Source organism: Mirounga leonina, unplaced genomic scaffold, assembly GCF_011800145.1.
Source record: "Mirounga leonina isolate KUSES-001 unplaced genomic scaffold, KU_Mleo_1.0 Mir_99, whole genome shotgun sequence".
Lineage (NCBI taxonomy): Eukaryota > Metazoa > Chordata > Mammalia > Carnivora > Phocidae > Mirounga > Mirounga leonina.
This window is the reverse complement of record NW_023270971.1, coordinates 2,465,777-2,485,965: the sequence shown is the minus strand read 5'-3', so window position 1 is coordinate 2,485,965 and position 20,189 is coordinate 2,465,777. Positions and strand designations below refer to the sequence as shown.

The following is a 20,189-nucleotide window of genomic DNA, read 5'->3' as shown; positions in this document are numbered from 1 at the left end:
ATTAAAAATGAGTTAAGTTTGTTTTCAGTGCCCAGACTTACAACTTTAACTTTCCTTCTTTGCCTTTCCATATTTACTTATCAGTAAGTGCTAGATCTTATTTATGCTTATCCCTAGTTCAAAACCCTATGGCAAAGGGTCAGATTCAACAGTACCTGGTAGAAATTACGGGCTTACTGACTATAATATGGAATAAATGTTGAATGAATAAATTTAACTAATATATAAAAGACTAAAAAATGGTGGCGCTATTCCCCATCCACATCCACCAAGGATATGTATATTGGATGAGGAATAAAGCTTTCGGATTAGTAAATAAAACGTCAGTGATGGAACTTCAGCCATTAGTATGAAATCAAGTTAAGAGAGAAAAACGTTCTGCTTTCTTAGGGCTTCTCTGTGGGCTGAGTCTCATTTCAATCTATTGGTTATATTGGCCTGACTGGGCTTCTCCCTCAATGTGTGGTACTATATTCCAGAATGTGTTTCTCAATCTATTTAAACCTGTGCCCTCTAAAAGCCTTCTCTCTTCAATATTAAGTATAACAAGCTACTACTAACATTTTGAAAAACTTTAATTTCTACCATGTGTACTGCAAGGATAAATTATATAAAGACAGTGCTTTTTGAAATAGAGTCACAGCTCCAGGAAGGATCTTTGGCCTGTTCCCTGTATGGACCCTGGGAGTTCCAATGAATTTCCAGAGTGGTCAGATTTTGTTGTTGTTGTTGTTATTTTAATTTTTAAGTTTTATTTATTTATTTGAGAGAGAGATAGTGAGAGAGAGAGAGAGAGCACGAGCAGGGGAGGAGGGAGAAGCAGGCTCCCCGTCCAGTAGGGAGCCTGATGTGGGGCTTGATCCCTGATGCAGGGCTTGATCCCAGGACTCTGGGATCATGACCTGAGCCGAAAGCAGACGCTTAACCGACTGAGCCACCCAGGTGCCCCAGAGTGGTCAGATTTGGAAGAAGGAGGAAGAAGGGATAGTCCTGAGGTTTCTGCTCCAGGTCTAGTAAGTATAAAAAAAGTCCCTGGGTAGCTCTTCTGAGTCTTCTGCAGACCAAATACATGCTTCAGGGAAGTTCCATATGGCTTTAAGCAGGTGGAGGGGCAATTAATATTTTTAGTATAATGGAGCTGCTGAAAGTCTGAATCCAACTAGGGACTCTCATTCCAAAACAAAATGTTTTTATACATTTCAGAGAGTTCATGACCCTCTTGAACAAAACCCAATTCCTGGAGCTCCAGAATAAAGAGCCCTGCCTAGAGGTTTCTAGCAGTGAGAGATACTGGAAAAGGATGGGCTTTGCTGATAGATCTTTGCTTGCATCCAGTCCTTTACTAGCTGGTAATCTTGGGAGAGTTACTTAGCTTCTCTTTGCTTTAATGTCCTCAAATATAACATGTAGTTAATATACTTTGTTGAAAAGGTTGTAAGCACAACAGAGTGAATAAAAGCAAGAGGGAACACAAAGCAAGGGGTTAACAGTGTTGGCAAGGAAGTAAAATGGTCCGGATTTAGGTCCTTACTCTGAATCTGATAAACCATGTGGCCTTGGGGAACATATTTAACTCTTGTACGTCCCAGCATCTCATTAATAAAATGAGGTTCATAGTCGTGTCTTTCTCAGAGGGCTGATGTTAACATTAAAGTGGAAAAGTTTAAAACAGTTCCTGGCATGTAGAAAGCATTCGGTATGTCCTAATTCTCTTCCCTCCCTAATTCTCTTCTCTTCCCCCTCCCTGTGGAGTCGCGGATCTGATCACTGGATCTCCCACTGAAGTGGTTGAACTAACTGCACCTACCGGTCAGAACAGTCCAAAGGTTGCTAAATGACCTTCCTTCCTGGGCCTAAAGGGATCCAAGAAGTCAGCAGAACGTATTAACAAAACATTTACTGGATGGAAGAATGTGTTTATTTTTACCTTTATGCTTCTTCAGACCGGTGACCAAAAAAACTAGATGAATAAAACTTAATTGTTTTAAGCAGAGATACGCCACCAGAGAAAATCTATCCAAATGTCAGCTCTGGCTTTCCTTTTCTCTTGTCAGCTGTCTCCTAAAACTACATGGGCAAGTGCAGTGCTCAGAATAGAAAAGCACACTGAAAGAAATCCGTAAAATGCTCTCTGGAATAGAGGTGCATCTAAGTGAAGAAACCACATTCTTTGTTTCAAGCACAACCTCGACACCACTAAAACAGGTCTTGGGGACCACGGTGTGGCAAAGCCAGGTATTACAGACAGAGCACTGATGATCCTGCAGTGTAGAAGGAGCTGTAGGTTTGAGAAAGCCAGGAATTCTTAGAGACTTCGCGAGAGAAAAGCTATGGTTTCTATTTACTGAACTAAATGTTACTGACCTACACCTTTAACATGGCTTTGTTTATCATCCTCTCTGAGTGCAATCCCCCCAAAAGAGGAAGTTAGGCATTGTAAGCGAGTCAAAGGGTAGAACTGTTGGCAATTTGGTGGGACAGAAATTTATTATTTAAACTATTTGATTAAAGAGAATTCTGCTGCCCAGGTATTAGAAAAAAACGAGTATGTAACCACAACCTGTATTTTTAACAGAGTTTAGCTATTTAATAAAGCAATTTGGTAAAATATAGGGTGGTATTATGTTAGAATTAATACCAATTTGATGTTTCATTGGAAAAAAACATTAAATTCAACTTTTTGATAGGATTTTGTTCTCTATTAAATTTAGTGTAAATTCTGTCATCTCAGTTCTGCTTAATTTGAAAGTGATACAGCTAAGAGTTTGAAAAATCTCACACACCTCAGTATAAGCAAAATATCTATGTAAATATATGGATTTATCCAATAGAAATAGTTTTACAAGAGGATTTGAAATAGGAGTCAGTAAAACAGTAAGATTTCTCTTTCATCAACTAAGTAATAAATTTATCCTCTCTCAGGCACACAGCTATTGCATAAAATGTGGCATATTTCTTCATATATTAAAGAAATCTTAGTTTTTAAGATACATAGAGATATGTATTTGGACAAGGCTCATCTTAACCATTCTATTGTTTATATATTCTTAAACTGATATAAGAATTCATTTTGTTCTTTTTTTATAAAAGAGAGTTTTCATTCTTCTTTATTTATAAAAGTAATGCATACTTAATTTATAATTCTCAATGTTATAGACATATAAAGGTCTTTTACAATCCCAATCTCCAGAGAGATCCATCATGATTTTTGGATTTGTTTATTTATTTTTTTCTTTTACAAAACTGGGATCGAGTTGTGCGCAGTGTTTGGGATATACATTTTTTTCTTTTGTCTTGGTCATCACCTCAATATTTTTAATGGTTGTATAATACCATATTACACAGCATGGATAAATAATAACTTATTTCACCAATTTGCTGTTGATAGTTGAAATAGAAAGTCAAAGGAACTTTGGTGCTTACCTTCCACAGTGCTAATATGAGCAGCATTAATAGCAATAATCCAGCAAAAGCACTCAATAGGATGACCCATAATGGCACTCTGCCTGGCAGTCCATCTTTGGATATTTGAATAGCAAACTGAAATATATTAAGCAAGACTGTTAACATTGATAAACACCTCTACAACTCTTGGTACATTGAGTTCTTGCAGGCTATAATTTTCTACCAAACAATGTACTTAATCTGATTACTACATACAGAGAAAACCTTGAATTTACATTTAAAAATGTCCATCTATTGAAAATCTCTAAGCATGTCAAATTTATTATTACCCAAAATATTTATAATCTTATGCTCTAGAAATGTACACATAAAGAGTAAACTGTCCATGAATCAGAATGCTAGGGAGCAGAGGTGAATTTAACTCAGTGAGAACCAAAAGTATTACATATTTTAAGGATTTATTGACTGACTTTACTGCATTATCATGGTGGTAAAAGTTTAGGCTGGAGCGTTACCACAGGTTGTTGACATAATCAACCTGAGTAGGTCGTCTTCTAATTCTAATTTTCATGTGTTTTATTTTTTGTCTACAAATTGACATATAATTTTCATATGATAAAATGCACAAATCTCAAGTAGACAGATAACATAAATTTTTGCACATACATTCACCCCTATGTATTTTTATTAGACTGCACTCTCTCTGCCAGTCGACTTCTCTTCAGTCTATATATTAGGTCTTAACTGAAGGAAAACTTTGAGGTAAACAGCTTTAGTGTTGCAGCTACTCAATGCGGCACCCAAACCGCAGCGAGACTTGTCTGCGCTGGGTCTCATCCCAAGGTCTCTGAGAAAAAAACTAATTCAGTGTAGATCTCAATGACTAATGATAGCTCACGTTTCTGTGTTTGCTTGTCGGAGGGAACATCTCAATTCCTAAAGCTAGAGGGAAGACTGGAGGTAAAAAAGAGAACAGGGGAGATATTTATATATATTGGCTGCTGGACAAACTCCTCAGATGGCGACGGGTGGGTCACTGCTGATGCTTTGGGGACACAGAGCCGGCATGAATGTACATATGTACAGAATAAGTTCTTAGAAGACAGATTTCAAATACATCTAAAACAATTCCCTGAACTGATAGATACAGAAGCTGAACTCTGGATGGGATCAGTGACTTCTCTAAGATCACACAATTACAAAATGATCACTTCTAGTAATTTTAATGATGTAGGTATAATTTTCTTTTGGGATAAGATGTTGAATAATAGTTCCGTGGGGAATTTTAAGCTAACATTTAGGGGAAATAAAGCTAGTTATAAAATTTCAACAAAACATATCCAGGAATCAAAAGCACTCTTTTCCAATATAATTTATACTCAGTTTTGGGGGGGCGGTGCTTACTGGTAAAATTTTGGCTTCTCTGCATGTGGAACAACTTTGCATTTATCAGTGTTCTTTATAATGTAAGTAAACATTATATGCATATGTTCTTTAAAGGTGAATACCTACCAGGGGTCATTGACACTGGAATTATTTGAGATAAGTATTAATTTGAAATAAGAAATTTTTAAACAACATCTGAATGTTACATAGCTTCCAAATAAAATTATATGACTCATACTATCCGCATGGGACATTTAAACTCTCCCATGATAAGAGGAGAAATGCTTACATATCCACATCTGTAATAAGTATTCTGGCCTTATTTTATAATAAAACAGGAGGAAAAACATCAAACCATTTTATTTTTACCAAGGACTGAAGTGTGAATTTGTATGAGGGAATAATATTTCATTTTTGCTTCAGATTTCCCAATGACTAAATGAAGAAAACCTTTCAAAATTTACATTTATTTCTGTACAGTGTACACTTTCTGTAAAGTGTTTTTCAAGTCTGCTCTTCAGATGTCAACTGCATTTTATAATGTAAGTTTTTAAGGAGGAAAATCACAAATGCATCATTTGTTATCAAGGTGAAAGTAAAAACACCAATTTATTGTGATAGTTACAAGCGGTAAAGTCAAACATGGCATGTTAATTGTAAATATCATGGTTTTTCCCAGTTTCTTACAAAGAAGATTGAAATCACACTTGAAGCTAATTAAGTATAATTTGAAGCAAAAAGTGTCTGTTACTTAGTGACTAGCTAGTCACTGCTTTAGGTTCTATAAGCAATTATAAAACATTATGTCACAAAATTCGGAGTGAAATGTATAATGTTTTCAAAACTTAGAGTTGCTCTTACCTCTCTTTTTTGATTGCCAGTACTTAAAATCAGTGATGTATTTTCACTCTGAAGGTCTGCCCTTACAGTAAGATTTAAGCTGGAAAAACGTGCCTGAAAAGCAAACAGGATTTATTTTCAATATATTATGCTAATCAAAGTGAGGGCTAGTCACATTTGAGTAGTGCAATTTTTAAAATCTAGATTTTCCTGAGAGACTTAAAAACACCGGTTTTGCTAACATCCAAATGGAACTGGTAGTTTCAAATGATGACCCATCCCTCTTCTCCCCACTCAAATTGTCACTTAGGTCCTTGTTATAGAATGAAACAATTCTATATCATTTTCTCCAGATTTATCCTTAGCAAAAACAAATCTCAAACCCTGCCCCCCTTTCATATAGCTAGGTATGAAATAGCTACACTCTGGCAATGAAGTTTATATAGGAGTTTGTGCAGGATTAAACATGAAATTGCCAATATCCAACAGTTTGTGATTTATAAAAATTGTAACTTGATATGATCGAACCTAAAAATTGGAAATTTCATATAATTAACTAAACACTTCTAAGAGAGAAAGAAACCATACAAAATACAATGGATTAAGTTTTTTTTAAATTTTTTATTGTTATGTTAATCACCATACATTACATCATTAGTTTTTGATGTAGTGTTCCATGATTCATTGTTTGTGCATAACACCCAGTGCTCCATGCAGAACGTGCCCTCCTCAATACCCATCACCAGGCTAACCCATCCTCCCACCCCCCTCCCCTCTAGAACCCTCGGTTTGTTTTTCAGAGTCCATCGTCTCTCATGGTTCGTCTCCCCCTCCGATTTCCCCCCTTTCATTCTTCCCCTCCTGCTATCTTCTTCTTTTTTTTTTTCTTAACATATAATGTATTATTTGTTTCAGAGGTACAGATCTGTGATTCAACAGTCTTGCACAATTCACAGCGCTCACCACAGCACATACCTTCCCCAGTGTCTATCACCCAGCCACCCCATCCCTCCCACTCCAACCCCCACTCCAGCAACCCTCAGTTTGTTACATTGGATTAAGTTTTAAAGTAGCTTGTTGTCAGACAGATTTGACTATTGGGAGCTAAAAAATGTCCTCCTATTTTATATATATACATATATATGTGTGCATATATATATATATAAATGTGTGTATATACATAGTATACATAAATGTGTGTCATATATATACATATATATATGTAAAATCTGATCTAATACAGTGAGTCCATAATACATGTTAGCTCTATTGTTAATGGTGTCAAGGAGTCAAGCACTGTCTCTCTATAATTCTTTGTCCCTTAACTGAGTTCTACAGCATTAAGATAAATGCAAACTTTGATACTGTATAGGTGTTTATTTCTAGAGGTACAAAAAAAAAAAAAAAAGAATAAGAGAGCCTGAGAAAAAAGTATCATCTGGAAGGAGACCTTGGAGATAACTTCGTTACTAATAAACAAGGAAAATGAGACCCAAATAGTTGGTTAAGTAGAGCTGGGGCTTGGACCACATTTTTTTACACTTCCAGTTCTTTCTACAGAAGCACTGTGCTTTGCATATACTAAGTAATGAGCAAATATTTGTCAACATAATTCAATAATTACAGAGAACAATGCAATCACTTACTTTTATAAAAGTTGGTTTCCATAAGATAAGTGAAACATTCACTTGGCTTATGTCAGAAGGAATCAATGTACACGTAATGGTAGCAAATTTACACGTACTGCAGTCCTGTTTAAACGTTCAGAGGTATATATTAGTATCTTTGCCATTTGACAAAAAGATACCATATTATTCTATAAGATAGCTATTTTTAGGTTGAAAATGAATTTATTCACTTAAAAAGCATGAGATAAAACAAGCACTTGTCTTGGTTATCTGAATTTACCGGAATTGTGCCTCGTTTGAGATCTTCAGGTTTGGATATAATCGTTTTCTTCCCAGAGTTGACACCAAGAGGGTCCTGAAGGCTACTGGGTCTGCAGTTTGCATTCTAAAAAGTGAAAATATTTGTTTTATCAGACAATGCCAGGTGTCAGAGGGAAAAATGACTCGGTACAATAAGGTGAAGAATCTGACAGCCATTGTCACAGATGAAAGATCCATCTTCAGGAGTGTGCAATATGGAAGAAGCTGTTCTGTAGCATCCATATACACCCACTCCCAGATAAAAATTACTGTTAGAATGCTACTTTTGAATTGTAATAGATATCAGGGAGGTTGTTATCAAAAAGGAAGGATGTGGGGCGCCTGGGTGGCTCAGGCATTGAGCGTCTGCCTTCGGCTCAGGTCATGATTCCAGGGTCCTGGGATTGAGCCCCGCATCTGGCTCCGTGCTCTGCAGGAAGCCTGCTTCTCCCTCTCCCATTTCCCCTGCTTGTGTTCCCTCTCTCGCTGTGTCTCTCTGTCAAATAAATAAATAAAATCTTTAAAAAAACAAAACAAAAAGGAAGGATGCTAGTGGAACTTACTATTGCATAACATAACTCATTAATTTATTGTTTTCATCAAACATTAGTTATTAATTCCCATAATACACAGAGAGAAAAGAAATTAAAACTATACTAAAAAAAAAGGTTAGCATTTGTTATTCATTATGTTGGCTCATACAATGGTTTGTGAAACAAAAAAAAAGAGAGGGGCTTTCATCTGTATTTGTGTATTCATCCAATAATATTTTAGGAGTCTCTAAACACCAAGGGTAAGATAATTGGTCTATGTGGAAAGAAGATGTAAGTAAGCAGCCCTATAAATGTTAAGATGCCATGTTTGTAAGACAGCTCGTTCTTGGATTGTTTTACTAGACTTACTCTAATAAACCTTTCGTTCATCAAGACTCTCTACATCCTTGATAAAAGGTAATAAGGATAAAGTTCATAAGTAATAAGAAAAGTACAATTTTAGTCTTCCTACATCTTCACAAACCTGCTTTTTTGGATTAGAGAGAAATGGTAGAGGTTTAATTTTTCCTTGCCTTTAGGGAAACATTTAAAGATTATAATCCAACTATCACTGTTTCTACTTCTTGATTTTTGAGAGTATTTTAACTTAAAAAAAATCTCTGAAGACAGATTGTCAAATGCTGATAATATGCATGCATTACTTCAACATTTATTGTGATTTTCTATGTCTTAGAGACTGAACCATAACAATTTACCACATTGACTCATTCAAAGCTATAGATACAAAGTGATATTGCTATTGTTTGGGATAAGTGAGTAAAGAGTACTGTACTGTTTTATGTGCAGCTGTGTGTGCACTTAGGAGCAATTAAAAAGTCTCTTTATAGAGCTCTTTGATCATCTCAAACAAATTAAAGCTGTAACAAACATTTTAAGGCACAAGTCAACAAGTAGTTATCTAAAATCTACTGCAGTGGATTGGATAGTATTCCAAAAAGACATGCCCAAGTCCTAGCACCTGGAACCTGTGAATGTGACCTTATGTGGAAAAAGGGTGATTTTGGGGCGCCTGCGTGGCTCAGTTGGCTAAGTGTCTGCCTTCAGCTCAGGTCATGATCTCCAGATCCTGGGATCCAGCCCAGTGTGGGGCTCCCTGTTCAGTGGGGAGTCTGCTCCTCCCTCTGCCGCTCCCCCTGCTAGTGCTCTCTCTCTCTCTCCCTCTCTCTCAGATAAATAAACAAAATCTTAAAAAAAAAAAAAAAAGGAAAACGGAAACAGTGTCATTGCAGATGTAATTAAGGCTCTCCAGATGAGGTCCTTCTATTTAGGATGGGCTCTAAATTCACTGATGAATGTGCTATATGAGACAGAAGAGGCAAAGACCCAGAAACTCAAGGAAGACAGGCATGCGAAGACAGAGGCAGAGACTGCATGCAGTTCTGCTGCCACAAGCTAAGGCATGCCAAGGGTTGACAGCAGCCCCCAGAAGCTAAGAGAGAGGCATGGAACAGATTCTCCCTGTGAGCCTCCGCAGGGAACGAACATTGTTGACACCTTGATTGTAGACTCTGGCCTCCAGGACTGTGAAAGAATAAATTTCTGTTGTTTCTAGCCACCCAGTTGGGTAATTTATTAGCACAGCAGTTGTAGGAAACTAATACATCTACTAAGTAGCCAGTGGAAATTGTTATTATTATTTAAAATTTTCTAAATGCTTCTCCATGTCACTTTGGTAAAGCTCTTTATCACAACTGGCATGCAGAACAAAAGGGTTTAAATACAAACTGAAAAAGATAATTAATTATGATGTAATTCCAAGGTACACATTACTTACATTAGAAGACGACCATCCACTTGGGTATAGCACAGGATAACCATTTGATGTCAAGTTGGGAAACGAAATTGACAGTTTAAGTTCTGGCATTGGAAAATGTCCACTCTTTCTAATCTACAAGAAATAAAAATAAAAATGTAACCTCTCTTCCTCTTCCAACAGCATCCTTTCTGTATTAGGTAGGACATCTGTTCTTAATTGATGAATTAAGTTGTGTAATATTTTGAATCTGAAAATGAATGCAGGCAATTTACGGCACTGGATAGAGAACTGGCATAATTAAACAAGCAAAAAATAGGGATGTTTAATAGTGGCCGTATGCATCAGCTATAATGTATATTGTTTCTTCATCCTCCTACTCCCAAAGTAGGACTGGGATTAAGGAAAATCAGAATTAAATTTCTTTATGCTCATCATCTTTTTGGACATACTGGTCTTTTTGGAGGTGGGAAGGAGGGAGAACATTTACTTGATCCACTCAGAACAGGTGAGCATATTTTGTTTGCCTCAACCAGCTTGCCATAACTCCTTAAACCCACAAATCATTTCTCAGCCCAGCCACATGGGATCTGCCACCACTGCACAGACAAACCAGATACCCATACGCTTCCCTTCACTATTTTACCTCCAGCTAAGGCTACTGTGTCAATAATGATTGTTGATCCAGTTGGATGAGAGTCACATTGATTCTCCTTTCAATGCCCATCTGCTTTTATCCACTAAACTACAATTCCTGCTTAATATCACATCATGCCGCCAATGGTGAGTGTAGCTCATAGGGAAGGAAAGCCAGGCAGGATGAAATTCAGCAGAAAGCTGAATTTGCTATTCAAAAGTCCTCACAAGTAGAAGAGATGCAATGGAATTGGAGCAGCCAGATGCTATGGCCCTTCCTTCTTCCCACTCAAGCATAATTTCCAGGACCTATACCTTCTTCACACCCTCCCTAGGCTGAATTCTTAGGTGAGTAGGGAGCTCCTTAATTGACAGACGCCAGAAAATCCAACTGATCTATCTAATTGAGCCTTCTGGACTGGGAGTTACACAGTAAGCAATTCCCTGTGTTTGCCTAAAACTAAATGCATCCCTTAATCTTGGAATTCTAGGAATTTCTGACCAGCTCTGCCTGGCCTCTTAATCATGCTCCTTGACTCTTGCCCCTTCTTATAGTAATATGTCTTAAAATTGCCTGCCATGGCCTCCCACTCTAATTCCATCTGTTTTCTGCTAAAGAATAAAAAATCATGTAATCTGTAATTAACATTTATTTTTTCTGATTAAAAACAATGTTATTTACAGAAACATTGGAAAATATTGAAAATAAACAGGAAGTAAGTTTTCTATAATTCTACTACATTGGTAACACTTTAGTGTACAACTTACCTGTCTATCATATATGTATATATTATATACATATATATTATAAAATATGTATCATATAAAATACAAGATTTGGCACCCCACTTATAAAATGTATTGTCATGGTGTTTTCCCATAAACTTAGAGATTCTTTGAGAATATGACTTTCATTAGCTGCTTAATAATAACCACAGTATCAATATTTATTTATGTTCAACATTTATTTATATTCTAGACACTGTGCTAATTTTCTTACTTGCATTATTGCCTTTAATGCTGTTAACAGCCTTATGAGGTAGATTCTCTTAATATCCCTATTTTACCTATAAGGAAACAAGGTTAGAATGAGAATGAAGAACTTCCAAAATCACAGAGCTAGTAAATAGCAGAATTAACTTTTTTTTTTAAATCTAAAATGTGCCCTCTTTAGCTGTCTTTCCATTGAATAACTATCTGATAATTTATTTAAGCAATTATATGTGGTTAAACTTTTAGATTGTGTCCAGGTTTCAATTTTTAAACTATAAATGACACTGATAACAGTATCTCCCAGGGGTGCCTGGCTGGCTCAGTCAGAAGAGCATGTGACTCTTGATCTTGGGGTCATGATTTTGAGTCCCATGCTGGGTGTAGAGATTACTTAAAAATAAATAAATAAATAAGTAAGTACATAAATAAATAAAAAAGTATCTCTGAGAATAAATCTTTGTATCACCAATAATTTTCTATGGTACATTTTAAGCAATAAATTCATTTACTGGGTCTCACCTAAGAAAATGTTCATATTATTTTTCAATTCTATTACTCCAATTTTTTATTTTATCTCAGCAAAATAATAAGGTACAAAGGATTATGGTCAGGGGTATTCTTTTTCTTTTTTAATTTAATTTTATTATGCTATGTTAATCACCATGCATTACATCATTAGCTTTTGATGTAATGTTCCATGATTCATTATTTGCGTATAACACCCAGTGCTCCATTCAATATGTGCCCTTTTTAATACCCATCACCAGGCTAACCCATCTCCCAACCCCCTCCCCTCTAGAACCCTCAGTTTGTTTCTCAGAGTCCATAGTCTCTCATGGTTCATCCCCCCGTTCTGATCCCCCCCTTCATTTTTCCCTTCCTACTCTCTTCTTCTTCTTCTTCTTTTTTTTTTTTTTTAACATATACTGTATTATTTGCTTCAGAGGTACAGGTCTGTGATTCCTCAGTCTTAGACAATTCACAGCGTTCACCATAGCGCACACCCTCCCGAATGTCTATCACCCAGCCACCCCATCCCTCCCCACCCCCACTCCAGCAACCCTCACTTTGTTTCCTGAGATTAAGAATTCCTCGTATCAGTGAGATCATATGATACTTGTCTTTCTCTGATTGACTTATTTCACTTAGCATAATACCCTCTGGTTCCATCCATGTCATTGCAAATGGCAAGATTTCGTTTTTTTGATGGCTGCATAATATTCCATTGCATATATATACACCACATCTTCTTTATCCATTCATCTGTTGAAGGACATCTTGGCTCTTTCCATAGTTTGGCTATTGTAGACATTTCTGCTATAAACACTGGGGTGCACGTACCCCTTCAGATCACTTCATTTGTATCTTTGGGGTAAATACCCAGTAGTGCAATTGCTGGGTCGTACAGTAGCTCTATTTTCAACTTTTTGAGGAACCTCTGTACTGTTTTCCGGAGTGGCTGCACCAGCTTGCATTCCCACCAACAGTGTAGGAGGGTTCCCCTTTCTCTGCTTCCTTGCCAACATCTGTTGTTTCCTGACTTGTTAATTTTAGCCATTCTGACTGGTGTGAGTTGGTATCTCATTGAGGTTTTGATATGGATTTCCCTGAAGCCGAGTGATGTCGAGTAAGTTTTCATGTGTCTGTTGGCCATTTGGATGTCTTCTTTGGAAAAATGTCTGTTCATGTCTTCTGCCCATTTCTTGATTGGATCATTTGTTCTTTGGGTGTTGAGTTTGGTAAGTTCACTATATATTTTGGATACTAGCCCTTTATCTGATATGTCATTTGCAAATATCTTCTCCCATTCTGACGGTTGTCTTTTGGTTTTGTTGACTGTTTCCTTTGCTGTGCAAAAGCTTTTTATCTTGATGAAGTCCCAATAGTTCATTTTTGCCCTTGCTTCCCTTGCCTTTAGCAATGTTTCTAGGAAGAAGTTGCTGCGGCTGAGGTCAAAGAGGTTGCTGCCTGTGTTCTCTCCTTTAGGATTTTGATGGACTCCTGTCTCGCATTTAGGTCTTTCACCCATTTTGAGTCTATTTTTGTGTGTGGTGTAAGGAAATGGTCCAGTTTCATTCTTCTGCATGTGGCTGTCCAATTTTCCCAACATCATTTGTTGAAGAGACTGTCTTTTTTCCATTGGACATTCTTTCCTGCTTTGTCAAAGATGAGTTGACCATAGAGTTGAAGGTCCATTTCTGGGCTCTCTATTCTGTTCCATTGATCTATGTGTCTGTTTTTGTGCCAGTACCATACTGTCTTGATGATGACAGCTTTGTAATAGAGCTTGAAGTCCAGAATTGTGATGCCACTGGCTTTGCTTTTCTTTTTCAACATTCCTCTGGCTATGCGGGGTCTTTTCTGGTTCCATACAAATTTTAGGATTATTTGTTCCATTTCTTTGAAAAAAGTTGATGGTATTTTGATGGGGATTGCACTGAATGTGTAGATTGCTCTAGGTAGCATAGACATCTTCACAATATTTGTTCTTCCAATCCATGAGCATGGAACGTTTTTCCATTTCTTTGTGTCTTCCTCAATTTCTTTCATGAGTATTTTATAGTTTTCTGAGTACAGATTCTTTGCCTTTTTGGTTAGATTTATTCCTAGGTATCTTATGGTTTTGGGTGCAATTGTAAATGGAATAGACTCCTTAATTTCTCTTTCTTCTATCTTGTTGTTGGTGCATAGAAATGCAACTGAATTCTGTGCATTGATTTTATATCCTGTCACTTTACTGAATTCCTGTATGAGTTCTAGCAGTTTTGGGGTGGAGTCTTTTGGGCTCCCCACATAAAGTATCATATCATCTGCAAAGAGTGAGAGTTTGACTTCTTTGCCGATTCGAATGTCTTTTATTTCTTTTTGTTGTCTGATTGTTGTGGCTAGGACTTCTAGTACAATGCTGAATAGCAGTAGTGATAGTGGACATCGGTCAGGGATATTCTTAACAATGTTATTTATATCAACATTATTTTTAATAGTTTGAGAGTACCTATTTCAAGTTTGGATCCTAGTAACAACATATGAATAGCTATAATATTCAAAATTCCTTCCTTCCTTCCTTCCTTTTCTTTTTCCTTCCTTTTTGTTGAATTCTTTAATCTGGGAAAAGCAAATGGGGCTAGAAGAACTTGGCAGCCAAAATTTCAAAAATTAATCTCAATAATAAGGTGATCCGCATTCATGCTAATTTCCAGGGTATAGCTTGTCATAGAAATTTTAGCAAAGAGCACAGAAAGAAAACAATGGAATGAATCTTGAGAGCATACATTTATTTCACTTTGTAAGAGAACTTCCCTTCCCACTACTGACAATTCGCAAATAGATTGAGACCATTTTCACCTAAAATACTGTTGCATTATTTCATACTTCTGAATACATATTTAAATCCATCATTTGAATTGGACCCTCTTTTACTTGAGTAATATTAACTTGAGTCTGTGTCTGTAAGTAGGCATTACCTAAAATGAAAGTCTGGTTTAACTTCATAATTGTTTGCTATAATGGTTAGGAAAAGTTCATTATGAGGAATTCAAAGAAAAAAATAAATTTATAGTAGAAAACATCACTTAAGGATGTGGTAGGAGGAACATAAGTTATAGTATGATACCTATGGAAGGTTGCAATGAGCAGAATGAGATACATATTTATTTGTTGAGTAAAGTAAAATATTACCAAGACATTTGAAGTAGTCAACTTCTGAAATAGTCATAATTATTTTTTTAAAAGTGCTTTGCTCCCTCATACTGAAAACATAATGTAAATAAAGTCTATAGGCTTATAGGTAGTGTCTCTTTGGTTTTATAAGTTTGTTTTTTCTAGGAACTCATTCTAAGCATGTGTTAGGAGGAAATTAGAGACTTAGGTTTTTAAAATTGCTTCAAAGTATAATTATCAACAATTCTTTAAATAAAATTACTTCAAAATAGTGAAATTATAAAAAAATATTCTGGAATATAAAGATTAACTGTTGAATCAACATGTTTCTATGTGTCTGTTAATACTTTCATTTAATTTATAAACTTATAAATTACTCCTTGGCAATAATAATTTAGAGGTAGTTTCTTACCAAATAGAAGATATTAATTTCATCTCCAATGTCCTCAGTAGAATTAATAACTTCAGGGACAGTCTCATTGGCTGCAATTGAAATATGGTATTCGCTTGCAGAGCTTAGAATTAATTGGAAGAAGAAAAACAAAACACAACAAAGTTTAACTTTTATTTGACCTTACTCTTTTTCTTTCTTTATACCAGGTAATCCCACAAAAAAATACTTGTAGAAATTTCAAATCAGAGGCAAATTCTTTTACCCTGAAACCTACAATTAAATCTTTGAGGAGGGTGAGAAAGATGATATAATTTAGCTCAATAAGTTACTGATGCTTATTTGGCCTTAAAATGCCAAAATATGTACAGTTTTTAAAATAAAAGTTTCATTGTTACCGAGTGAAAAGTTTCCATTAATTCACTAATATCATTTACATTTTGTAAATAATGAGGCTAAAATTTAGTATTTTTAGTAGTGCTGAATTTTAAATAGATTTAAAAAAATTGTTAACCTTTTCACATTAAAGGCCTATATTTACTGCTAAACTTAAAAATTCAATCTTTCCTGTACAACTTCTCCATGTTCTTTGGATGAACTTGGTGGAATGAAGTATAATAAAAATATATAGGTGTTTGCCAAAATTTGATTTTAATAAAATGAAAAATTCTTGGAAAAAAGTCATTGTACCAAGAGAAGTGGATAACAGCAAGATAGAAAACAGCAAACAGAATTTGGAGGCTAAGGAATATATACAAAATCTATGTGTATATCCTATTATCCTCTCAAGCTTGTTATCAGAAAAAGCAAAGTTCCATAGAAAATAAATTAATAAAATGATAAGATTTTTAGACTAAGCTTGTCTCTGTTCTTGTACTTTTTATATACATTGCACATATTTTTTTAGCAAAAGCTTGGAGTCTTGCTTAAGCAAGGGAATTTATAGTGGGAAACGTTGCCAATATGATTTGTGTTTGGATAGATTGAAAGTAGGGGAAAGAACAATTTATGAATAATGCAAGAAATAAACAGCCTCGTTAATAAGAAATGATTTAATCTTGTGTGTCCAGAATGGGCAGGCTGATCAGATCCCTCACAATGAGAAATGATAGCTAAGAAATATGCTGGTGACCTCTAAGAACACTGCCATTTGTAAAGTACTTCGTCTAGGTCTTCAGAGTTTAGACCAGATTGCTAATGAGTTTAGACTGGACTGCTAATGCAATCCAGCATCATTAGCACCTCACATCTAAGATTATTTAGCATGCTGGGTCTCAGACTTTAGAGTGCATGAAAATTACCCAGAGGGCCTGTTTAACACCGATTTCTGGGCCCCAGAGTTTCTGATTCAGTATATTGGGGTGAGGCCAAGAATTTGCCTAAGTTCCCAGGTGCTTCTGATGTCCTTGGCCAGGGACCACACTTTGAGAACCACTGGGTTTGTAGAAAGGCATCAACATAAAATGCATTTTCCTCCTACCTGTAAAACTGAAGTCCAACTTCATATTTTACTGGGATAGAAATGTTTACTTCATTATCAGAAAGGGTTTCAGGAGGTTCTTCACTGTCACTAGAAAATACATAGCATGTTCAGACAAATCATGAAACTATTGACTAGAGAACATTTCTGAGCATTTGAAAGGGAAGCTTATCTTGGCAACCAAATAAAAGCATAAAAGAGTAGAATTCTTGTTTTTGTGTTTTTTGTTTGTTTTGTTATTGTGGTTGTTTTTCAATCAGGGTGGGGAGGGAGGTCAGAAATGGGTATTATTAAATTTCCCAAGTTGATTCTGAATTGTAGCTAGGGTGAAAACCACACTGATATAGTCCAAGGTTTCTCAAACTTCTATGAGGATTATGGATAAAGTAACCTTGCGTCTTCCTAAGAAACAGCTAGCTCTGTATATACACTTCACCCCTCAAAAATTTTCTGGCTCTTTATGGTTTGCTAAGAAAACATGTCTCATTCTGACATTCAGTACTCACCATAATATGGTAGGATGCACACCCCCTGTTTATCTTCATTACTCCTTTATGTATTCCCTATATTTGAGTTAAAATGGATTACCTGATATTCCCTCAGTAGACCTAGTGGTCCACCATTGAGTTTTTGCTCAAGCTGTATATTTTTCCTAAAATGCTCCACCTAATTCTATTTACCAACCTTTCTATGAATTGCTACTCACCCTTTAAGGTCCTTCTCAATTATAATCTCCTTGATAAAGTTTTCTTGGCGTCTCATTGCCAAGTAGATATAATTTCAACCTCTATTAAGTCTCTGATACACAGTTTATATTTCTTTAATGATTTTCCTTGTTTGTACCCTATATTATAATAATTTATATATTAGTCTTCTTAGCCTCCAACTATAATGTTTACTCCATGAAGTTCATGTCCTTATTAATTTTTATATTCCCTATAGTGATTAATTCAATATCTTGTCTGTAGTAGATATCAAATAAATATTTGTTGAGCTGGATTAAATTGAACATACAGAATTCATTTACCCATTAATTTATTTTCTCATTTATTCATTCATTCTACATTTATTCAGTGATTATTAGATGTGAGGCACCACACTAGCTACTGGGGAATAAAGCAACCAGAGATAGAACTTTATCTCAAGGAGTTTATGGTCCAGTGGATGATTACACTTAGAAGAAAGTTAAGACACTATTTCAATTTCCTTATTAGCCTTTTGTTATTTTTAGTCTGGGTATTCTATGATATATTTCAGAAGCTCTAACTGATTTGGATGAAATGTATTAAACTACAAAAGGGCATCATAAAACTTTAAGTCCATCAGTTGACCTTGATGGCAGTAAAAGTTAAATTAGCATTCCCATAAAATTTTAAATAAATTTAAATGCAATTTGGCAGATATAAGTGATGTGTGATTACAACATGTTTTACAGCTCATAGAACCAATGGTTTAATCTTGGTAGGTGCATTAATTCTATTAAATAAAAATTTATTTTTAGTTAATAATAAGGAGAGTTTTGTGAAGTACAGGGGTTCACTGCCTTCTGCTTTTACTGATCTCATAAAAACTCTAAGAAGTTCCAGTGAGTCTATAGAGCAAAATATTCTAAATACATAAAATTATATACTTACACATTTACATACACATACACTTATGCATACATATCAACCAACCTTGTTGCACTTAAATGAATGATCACATTTTCCATGAGATAAGATGTGTTAAACTGAAATAATATTTTGAAAGTAACCTATGAAATAAAAATATTTTTAGTTTAGTAACAGATAAAGAAGTAAAATGTTTACTTTGATCAAAATGTTTAATTACATTAATGATATTACCTATACTGAAATTGCAAAGTTATTTAAGAAGTATGACCTTAGACAATAAAACCTAATCATATCTCAAAAATAGAACAAGATATAACATAGATGTACTTTTAAATGTAAATATGTTATGCAAACAATGAATCATGGAACACTACATCAAAAACTAAAAAAAAAAAATTAAATATGTTTTTAACTTTTCAGAAAAATATAAATCTTGGGGGGGAGCAAGACTGCAGAGGAGTAGGAGACCTGGATTTTATCTGGTCCCAGGACTTCAGCTGGATAGGGATCAAACCATTCTGAACACCTACGAACTCAACAGGAGATCAAAGAAAGAAATAGCAACAACTCTCTGAACAGAAAAGCAACCACTTTCTGGAAGGTAGGACGTGCAGAGAAGTGAATCTCAGGCGATATTTGGGAGGCTAAATGGTGGGGGAGGGGGCCTCCATAGGCCTCTTCTGGCAAGTGATAGAGCTGCGGAGCACAAAATTGGAACTTTTAGAAGTCAGCTCCGCTGAGGGACCTCGCTCCAGTGGTTATGTGGGGGGTGGAACCCTCCTTGGGACGGTGTGGTCTCAGGACCCTGGGGTCACAGAAAGACAGGGGGTGCCTGAGTGTGGCAGAGCTCCCCCAGGTATCAGAGCAGGGAATCCAGCTGCAGAGATGGAGCTAAGGAGCAGGCTCTCAGCTCAGGGTTGCCATAAACTGTGATCTGCGGCACAGTCAGGCCACTACTCTTCCAGCAGGGACACAAAAAGCAGCAGATCAGGGAGACTCCCCTTCCTCCCCTGGGAGGAGCGGCGCAGGAGCCCACCACAGGGAACTGCTGGGTTTGGAGACTCCAGACGGGGTCGTGTGCCAGAGAGAAGTGCTTGGTCACAGGCCGGGTGGGCACGGAGTGCAGCCGGAGACTGGGGAGATGGGAGTGACTGACTGCTTTTCTCTGGGGGCTCACTGAGGAGCGGGGCCCTGAGTTCTTGGCTCCTCCGGGGTGGAGATTGGGAGGCCGCCATTTTCACTCTTGTCCTCCAAAGCTGTACGGAAAGCTTGCAGGGAACAAAAGCTCCCGAGAGCAAACCCAAGCAGATTACTTAGCCCGGACCAGGCAAGGGCGGGGCAATTCCGCCTCCGGCAAAGACATTTGGAAACCATGGCAACAGGTCCCTCCCCCACAAGATCAGCAAGAACAGCCAGCCAAGACTAAGTTTACTGATCAATGAGAACGGCAGAACTCCAGCACTAGGGGAATACTGCACATAGAATCCATGGCTTTTTTTTACCATGATTCATCAGTCTTTCCAAGTTAATTTTTTTAACTTTTTTTTTTT

At 36.4% G+C, this 20,189-nt stretch overlaps 1 protein-coding gene across 2 annotated transcripts in view; it reads right to left on the bottom strand.

Annotated features, from left to right (window-relative positions):
- The window catches only part of LOC118006776 (integrin alpha-1-like), a 170,762-nt gene that overhangs the window by 3,287 nt on the left and 147,286 nt on the right, over nt 1-20,189 (bottom strand). For both annotated transcript variants that reach the window (XM_034999543.1, XM_034999544.1), the window contains exons 21-28: nt 18,703-18,779; nt 17,027-17,116; nt 15,568-15,670; nt 9,888-10,001; nt 7,540-7,644; nt 7,278-7,382; nt 5,653-5,745; nt 3,424-3,540 (exon numbers count right to left, since the gene is read on the bottom strand). In XM_034999543.1, coding sequence (XP_034855434.1) covers nt 3,424-3,540; nt 5,653-5,745; nt 7,278-7,382; nt 7,540-7,644; nt 9,888-10,001; nt 15,568-15,670; nt 17,027-17,116; nt 18,703-18,779 — 804 coding nt within the window. The remainder of the gene's footprint in view (nt 1-3,423; nt 3,541-5,652; nt 5,746-7,277; nt 7,383-7,539; nt 7,645-9,887; nt 10,002-15,567; nt 15,671-17,026; nt 17,117-18,702; nt 18,780-20,189) is intronic.